The sequence below is a fragment of the Scardinius erythrophthalmus genome, assembly GCF_964197995.2.
Source record: "Scardinius erythrophthalmus genome assembly, chromosome: 8".
NCBI classification, from domain to species: domain Eukaryota; kingdom Metazoa; phylum Chordata; class Actinopteri; order Cypriniformes; family Leuciscidae; genus Scardinius; species Scardinius erythrophthalmus.
Window position 1 is genome coordinate 10,802,690 of NC_138228.1, and position 9,256 is coordinate 10,811,945.

The 9,256-nt window shown below is 38.0% G+C and overlaps 1 protein-coding gene across 1 annotated transcript; it reads left to right on the forward strand.

Annotated features, from left to right (window-relative positions):
• Positions 1-1,807: 1,807 nt before the first annotated feature.
• Positions 1,808-6,744, forward strand: skor1b (SKI family transcriptional corepressor 1b; the record flags this gene model as incomplete). Its single annotated transcript, XM_081372140.1, has 8 exons — positions 1,808-3,544; positions 4,090-4,177; positions 4,263-4,373; positions 4,454-4,528; positions 4,760-4,834; positions 5,959-6,033; positions 6,314-6,379; positions 6,647-6,744. 8 exons carry the CDS (start codon positions 1,808-1,810, stop codon positions 6,742-6,744), a joined length of 2,325 nt encoding a protein of 774 aa, XP_081228266.1.
• Between the last annotated feature and the right edge of the window lie 2,512 nt (positions 6,745-9,256).

Consider the following 9,256-nt stretch of genomic DNA (forward strand, 5'->3'; position numbering starts at 1 on the left):
GCTTCAATTTTTTTATAGGCTAGGCTACTCTTTTCTTTCTTTTCTTATTTTGTATTTTTATGTAGCCTATTAGGTTTTGGTGCGATTTAAAAAGAATCACGCGACAGCAAAAATATTGACCGTTATGCAGATACATGTGAGAAAATATTTTATTTTAAAAAAAAAACGTAGCCTACTACAACAACACATATATAGGCTACCCGTTTTCTCAGAACGCATCATAGTGGTATTTCACATTAAACAAACCTTTTCCTATAGCCTACATACAGCATTTAGACGACTACTAGGGTTGACTAATCTAAAGTCTTCCTAAATGCCACGCACGCCCCCGCGCACACTGGCAGACAAGCAATCACTTTCATGTGTTAAAAGATCACGTGGTGAACTTTAAACGTCTCCAGGCCTCAGTGACAGCACTGACTGTCGTCCCCATTGGTCCCGAAGGCAAATAGTTAATGTAAATATGCTGGCGCTAAGTGGGAGTGCCTCGCCATTAGTTTAGCTGTCACTTGAGCGCTGTCGAATGTCTTCAGTGGTTGTGTCGTTGTGGTCCGCACTAGCATGTGGTCACCCACCGCGCGCACCTCTACAGTAGTCGCGGGAGAGCCGAGTACGATGCAAGTCCACGCGCTCTAATAGGCCTGTAAGAAAACCGCTAAACAAGCGCTCGTGGACATTTTATATCAGCTCGGCGGGATTCCAAGGCGTCTGATTACCAGAACGCTCTTATAGAGGACAGCGCATTTATCCAAAGGACTCCAAGACGCATTATCGAATACGCATTTTCATCCACATATAAAAGGCACTTCGCGTTCTTCTGGAAAAAAAGGTGAGATTTGTCCATGTTTGCAATGTAAATTGTTGTTTCTTTGATTGTTCAGAGGCGGAAATAACCGCGAAGAACTGCGCTGTTTGTGTCTTTATCCAGTTTTATCTAAAAGCGTAGGCTAGGCTACTTAATAATAGGCTACTGCTTTGTGTGTTGAACACTGTAAGTGAACTGCATGCGTAGGATAATAAAACAGGCTATATAAATATGTAAAATCTATTGAAATATATAGGCTAGCCACATATAAAATCAAATGTATTTGTCAATTTGTAAAATAAAAAAGCGCATTTTTAAATGTACTGAAATTGTAAATGGAAGAAAAGGTTAGAATGCAAACTAGGAGTCAGTCTTAATTATGGGCTAGTTCACTTGGTTTTAACAACAGATCCAAGACGTAAAGCTCATCTTTTAGTATAATTACAATAAAATTGGCGTAAAGCTTCTTACACCTTTGTTCAAAGCTCAAGGAATGTCTTTCTGGTGTTGACAGTAAATTTTTCAATTTGAATTTTTCAGTGGATTTTCAAAACGGTCTATTGTATTGCACACAAAAAGTAAACTTGTATCCTAAACAAACTTAAATAAAAAATTGGCTAAATATGATGAACGTCCAGAATTTCGATGCAATAAAAGAGCTTCAAATGTAATACTCTTAAAATGATAATCTCGATAAGATTTTAAGACAGATAAATTATTTGCATATGGATAAATTAAACCTGGCGGCCATAGAGGCATAAGTAGCAGTCTTTTGAATTTTCAGCATGGGATAATTTTATTCTTCTCTCCTTCTCATTATTATTATTATCATTATTACTATTTGCTTATATTTTTGATCGGTATAGAATTCTGTGAAATAAAGACAATAATAGGCCTACATCGTTGTTGTTGTTGTTGTTGTTGTTGTTTTAGTTTTACCCCCCGTTTGTAATACAGTGTCCCTAAAATATTCTTTTTGTCCCTCTTCGCAGATTTCCAGGAATGGAATCTATCCCAAATCAGCTGCCGGCTGGAAGAGACTCCAGCTGTTCGCCGAACTCCAAACAAGACTTGCAGTCTTACTCTGGTCCAACGCTCAAGCCGAACCAAGTCAGTGAGACCTCTTTATACGGAATACCGATCGTTTCACTAGTCATAGACGGTCAAGAGAGACTCTGCCTAGCCCAAATATCCAACACCCTTCTGAAGCACTACAGCTATAACGAAATCCACAACCGGCGCGTGGCCCTGGGCATCACATGTGTGCAGTGCACCCCGGTCCAGCTGGAGATTCTCAGGCGCGCGGGGGCAATGCCCATTTCCTCGAGACGCTGCGGGATGATTACAAAGAGAGAGGCCGAGAGGCTCTGCAAGTCGTTCCTGGGCGCACACAGCCCGCCGAAACTACCAGAAAATTTCGCTTTTGACGTATCGCACGAATGCGCGTGGGGCAGCAGGGGCAATTTCATCCCAGCCAGATACAATAGCTCGAGAGCGAAGTGCATTAAGTGTTCGTTCTGCAACATGTATTTCTCTCCAAACAAGTTCATATTTCACTCTCATCGCACGCCGGAGTCCAAATACACGCAACCCGACGCAGCAAACTTCAACTCGTGGAGAAGACACTTAAAACTGAGCGATAAAAACTCACCAGACGACGTGGCCCATGCCTGGGAAGATGTCAAAGCCATGTTTAACGGTGGCAGCCGCAAGAGGACGCTGCCAATCGGTGGCTCTGAAAGTTCGTCCTCGCTTAGTACACAACGAGCGGGAGGTCAGACCCAGGGGGAACCGTCTGAGGTGCCCCACAAAACTCTCCGATGCGAGGATGACAGGGGGAACGTGGCCATGCCGAGCAGCATCCGCAGTTACCCTGTCATCCCGGTGCCCAGTAAGAGTTTTGGGATGTTACAGAAAATCCCACCACCGCTCTTTCCACATCCATACGGTTTCCCGGCTTTTGGATTGTGTCAAAAGAAGGATGACGGTGTGGTGATGGGAGAGCCAAACAAGACAAACCTGTCAGGTGTGTTCTGGCCGAGCGCTAAGGACAGCGCGTATCCCTCCTTTCCGATGTTTTGGCCTACGACGGGCAGCTTGGCCATGCCAACGTACCACCATGCCCAACCTAAACCTCCTTCTGACGTGTTATGCACCAGACATGGTGATCTAGACGCGTCAGAGCAAAGTGACCGAAGCACAAGCACCCCTAAAGACAGTTTACTTGATAACGAACGGTGTTCCAGCACTCAGTCTACCCGGAACGAGGAGGATAAATCTGGGGATGAGAGCAGGTCTATAGAAGGAATGTCAGCCGCCACCAGAAAAATAAGCTACATATCTGCATTCAGGCCGGTTGTTAAAGATGTTGAGAGCATCGCGAAACTTTACGGCAATAGGGGTCCGTATTCTGGTCCTCGATCCGGCTATATGTCACCAGATTTCTTGAGTGAAAGTTCTAGTTATAGGTCGGTGTCTCCGGACGTGGACAGCGTGGACGATCCGGATGTGGATGTGGAGTCACATAAGGCGCACGAGGATGAGGAGTGTGTGCAGCTGTCTGTGGATGACCGGCGGAGTCCCCACAGTTCGGCCGTAGCGCAGAGTGACGGGGTTAAAGGTCAAGACCAAGAGACTAGCCAGATCCACACTATAAATGATCTACACTCGACAAATTCAAGTGAAACGCGGCCGTCTGATTTGGAGAGCAACGGTGATAAACACACGACGCGCTTTGAAGTGAGTAGCCTAGATAGTGAACTACAGGACCGCGTATTTTAGTTTTTTATTTAAATTCTCTCATTAATTTAAAAAGCAAGGCGGCCTACTAAACAGGTTGTTTTTATGAATTTATTCATGATTATAGGCTATTCACATTAATAATTATAATTCCCTGTTGTTTTTAAGATAAAAACATATAAGATAAAGGATCAAATTGGCAGAAAAACACTAATCTAATTTTAATAGGCTATTTTTTCTTTTTCTCTTCAGTAAATCTTTTCGATTTATTTCTAATTTTATAAATTGTATTTTCATTTTAATCTAATTTACATTATTCGGGTAATTGTTGTTAACGTAATCGAATTTGTGAACAAAGTGAATGCATCCAAATTGTCGCGATGCTTTTTAAACGTAATAATGAAGTCTGGTAATTTGTTGAGTGGTATGGCTCTTCGTAATCTTAGCTCGTTAAAAATGTGATTAGGCTACAAATAGCAATGTTCCACTCACATTCAGAAAGAAAATGTGAAAAATTGCCAATAATTGTCTGCTCAATTTTACAGGTCTATGCGCGTGAAAGAGACGAGCACGTGCATCAAATGAGCACATCTTATTTTGGTTCAACGACCGCTTATCAACGCGAACAGAGTGGTAGGCCTATTTTCATTCCTGTGGATTTTTCTTCATTTTTTAAAAACAAAAAGATAACGCGTGGTATAAATATATTTACTTTTAGTTAAAGACGTGCACGAAGAAGAACCTTCATCTACAGTGGAGGAGACTGAACCCAAAACTCAACAGGATCAAACCAACATCAACGAGGAGCGCTTGAAGGAACCAAATGATGGTGCGTACCGTTTACTGGACCTCCTGATATTCAACACCAGTCTGTTGATTTTCTTCATGCTGTATTTGTCATGTGTTCAGACGAGGAAGCAATGCGCAATGACACTGGCAGCAGGGGCTCCTTGATTGAGAAAAACATAGAGAACATGGCCAAAGGTAACAGAACAAAACAATACATGACTGAACATTACCACTAGTCTACACATTTAGCAGAACTGATGAGAAAATCACGTGGAAAATTATGGCACTAAATAGAACCTTAATTTGTTGTTTCTGGAAATATTGTTTTCATGATAGAGCATGGGTTTTTTATTATGGTTATTATTTTGTAATTCAAAGTCATTTTCAAACATTTAAATAAGCTGCTTCTTTTATTTATTTTAACAGAGGAATTGCAGAAACAACTTGTGGAACAAGTGGAGCTTAGGAAAAAGTTGGAACGGGAATTCCAGAATCTAAAAGGTAGGTTTTATGTTCATTTCCTTTCTTATGTAATCTTTCTTAAACATATACAAGGCTATCAAAAATAAGATCAGATCAAGTTGGTCAAATAAGCTACAATTAGCTACTATATAAGGTAACACTTTATTTGTTATCATTAGTTAACTGCATTAGTTAACATGAACTAATAATGAAAGATATTTCTAAAGCATTTGTATATAATGTTAATTTCAACATTATTACAATCAAAAGTAATATCTGTTTATATTTTAATAGACCTGAGCTAATGAGAACTAACAATGAGCAGTTGTATTTTTATTAACTAATGTTTAACATTAATGATTAATGAGCGCTGGAACAAATGTCTTGCTCATTGTTAGTTATTGCATTAACTAATCTTAACTTATGGAATTTTATTGTAGCCTATACAGTGCTATATAAGAACTGTAACTTTGTGACCAATAAAAAAATACTATATTTGAATATAATTAATTTTTAACAACTATGGATTACGAATTACCTTTAAAATGCTGATTAGTTGTCCATTTGAAATTAAATAGCTAGAATTATATAAAAAACCTCACAGTTAACGAATCATTTTGTTATGTGTAGGGAGGCTATCAAGAGATGCATCAAAGAGTCCATCAAAGCTCAGTAAGAAGAGTTCTGCATTACACTGAAAATTCTGACAAAATTCATGACGTTGAAAAGATTTTGTGGTCAGTTGGTTGAATAATTGTGAATAATTCTTGCTGTTGGATGGCTTTCCATCAGCACAAACTGAGCATCTTTTAAAAATTGAGAATGAATGGTATAGAAAACACTGAAATATTGCAACAGAAACAAAATACTGAAGCTCATGATTAAGTTTAGAATGACAATGATTTAAACGCAGGGGAAAATGCATGCTGTTAAATGTTATTACCCCAAAAGATGTCATGACTGTACAGAAACATGTATTTTTGTGTATTTTTTGAAAGAAATAAAATACATAAAACAGCTTCACATATAAGTATGTACACATATAAATCAATAATAAATAAAATGCAGGGTAAATCAGACAAAAGCACTGTGTAATTTTTAATTTTGTGTATACATAGCGATATGTATTTTGATATTTAATTTTGGTCACTTTTTCTTCTTAGACAGTTTTCAAGACCAAATGAAAAGAGAGCTTTCCTACAGAGAGGAAATGGTGCAGCAACTCCAGATTGTTCGAGGTAAGCGTTCGACTTCACACGTTGTACTGTATTTAATGAAACAACAAAACACTAAAACTGTTTCGATCAGAACTGATCACTGATTTTGGAGTTCACAAGAGTTTGTTCAAGCAGAGAGGATGTTTAAGCAGTTTTTCCTTGCGTAAGGGAGTTGCATAGACAGGAAACTGGTGGTTTTTGTCAGCTTTGGATGCCAGAAAAGGCCATGCCTAAAACTGAACCAGTTTAGATGAGAGGGGGAAAATCCACACCTGAGATATCCTTTGTGTCTCCTGCGCAGACACTTTGTGCAGCGAGTTGGACCATGAGAGAAAGACACAATATGCTATTCAGCAGAAGTTGAAAGGTAACCGATTCTGGCAAAGGCGAGCAAATAGCGTTCAGAAGACTCCTAGGAAGGCACAGTGTGACCATATTCAGAAGTGCGAACTTGATTGTTCATTTGTAGACCGTTTATATATGATTTCAGATTTGAGCCGTATTTTGTAGCAATTATTGTCGTAGAGCACATGATTTCCTCTCTATACACACACACACACACACACACACACACACACCAACACATAATGGTATGCCGCTTTTATTTTAAACGATTGATTCACTTTTTTCCCAGAAGCTCACGACGCACTACACCATTTCTCGTGTAAGATGCTGACTCCCCGTCACTGCACTGGGACCTGCACCTTCAAGTCTCCTCTTCTACCACCTTGATGGACACCTATTCGAGACATACACGTTCTTTAGAAATACCGCTGTGTCAAATAAAACTTTACTTTTCTTCCTCTGCAAAACACTGTCAACCTTTAGACCTGGAATAAGCAAGTGTGTATTGTAGTATTTTAGCCTATACTACGGTGGCCGAGAGAGCTCAACGCGCTGCAAATGAATAAAACACATGCAAACAGAAAAAAACGCATGCAAACAGAAAAAAACGCATGCAAACAGAAAAAAACACATGCAAATAGAAAAAAAAACACCAGCGAATAAGAAAACATCTTCATCAGTTTTACAACTCACGTGCGTCCCAATACTCACAACACAACCAAATACGGAAACGCGCTGCAATTACAGAAACGCGCTGCAAAAGTTCACAACAAAACCAAATACAGAAACGCGCTGCAAATAGAACAGAACACAACGGAAATGTTTCCGGGGAACCCAATAAGTGACGGACGGACGGCTAGGACATGCTTACAGCTGTCTACTTTTATTTATTTATTTTTATTATTTTTTTGCAAAACATACAAAGATGACACGTTTATGACATACAACTTTGTAACGTTATACAATATACAAAATGTATTTGCGATATGTTCAATGTCATAAGAATACTAAAAAGAACAATGAGCTGAAGACTAAAATAAATAAATAAATAAAAAAGATAGAGAAAAAGAACGAGGAAAAGACATTAATCTATACATCAGTTACATTGAACACATTTTGAAATTTTTCATAAGTTTCATGAGAAATGTTAGAATGTAGCTATAGGTCCAAATATGAGACGGCAAGTTTTAAAGTTGAGACACTCACACAAAGATATAACACATATTTTAAAAACTTTGTTGTATAAAATGTATATTTATTTGCAACAGTTATGTTAACAGCATTAATACTATATTTCTGGTAAGAACAGCTATTCAGCTGATGGACACGCGCTGCGTTGTCATGGGAACATCCCAGGTGAAAATAATGAGGAAATTACGTTGTCTTTCGTTGCTCCCTTCATCAACATAATGGCACACAAGTGCCCCGCTCACTCCAAAGTGCCCAATTCAAGGGCTCTGCCCTTTTAAGAGAGTAACGTTAGGGCATAGGTAAAGCCAGAGCCCGCGTCTCTCTGGTAAAGCTTGCGAGCCGTCCGTCCGTCACTTATTAGGTTCCCCGGAAACATTTCCGTTGTGTTCTGTTCTATTTGCAGCGCGTTTCTATATTTGGTTTTGTTGTGAACTTTTGCAGCGCGTTTCTGTAATTGCAGCGCGTTGTGTTGTGAGTATTGGGACGCACGTGAGTTGTAAAACTGATGAAGATGTTTTCTTATTCGCTGGTGTTTTTTTTCTATTTGCATGTGTTTTTTTCTGTTTGCATGCGTTTTTTTCTGTTTGCATGTGTTTTATTCATTTGCAGCGCGTTGAGCTCTCTCGGCCACCGTACTATACACTGTAATGAAGTCATTTTCATTTGCAAAGGAGTGTTTTCAGAGTCACTGTATGTACTGTATAATTTATATAAAGTTCTAGAAAATTGCATTATTAAAAAAAAATGTCATCCCACTTAAACATTATTATCATCAGCTGTAGAAATCACTGGTAATAAGTGGCTATGTGCAATGCATATATTTGTTATGTATCCTGTGATACCTTTTTTTTTTTTTTTTGTTAGTGATTGGTTAGGACATTTTGTTAAATTAGATGCAACGATAATTAATGTTTTTATATATATTATTTATTCCAAGTCCATGTCGGTTGTTTATTCTCATCTGCATATTTGTATATTATTGATGTAAAGCACTTTAAATTGGCAGCCCTGAAATGTGGATTAAATGATCTTGTTTGAGTTTGTCTTTATTTCATTTATTTCCATAACAATGAGCTACATTTGCATATGTGTGAGTCACAAAGAACAACATTATAATGATACCAAAATCATATTTTGAATATTCCTTAATATTTATCATTATGAAAGTTTTGATCATTGCAAAAATCCAAAAGTTTTAGAAACTATATTCTGAAATTCAGGGTTTTGAGGAAAGCAATACAACCACTAATATCATTATGCCTTTATTAATTTCTACAATTTACTACATATTTTGTACATACTGTATTCATTGGGGTGGATTTACGATTATCTTCCTTTTATTCCCTTTCATTTTGGTTTATTCACTGTAAAAAAAAAATACTGCTGCAGTTAGTTTTCACAACTTAAAATTACATTACAATCACTACTAATATCATTAAAAATAAATAAAAGTAAGTGTTCGTTTTGCCTTAGAATTTTAAGTTTAACTTTTTTTGTGGGTTTTTGAGTAATAGCAACCAAAATCACTACATTTTGAGTGTTGGTGATGTTTACATTTAACATAGCCTACGTTTAGAATATAAATATATTAATCAGTTCTTGATATCCATCGAAACCATTGCTGTTGCATGCTCCATGCTATTAAGACTTTGAGTTACTTACAAAAATGATTATATAATCACTAGTTCATCAGCTTTTGCATTTCTTC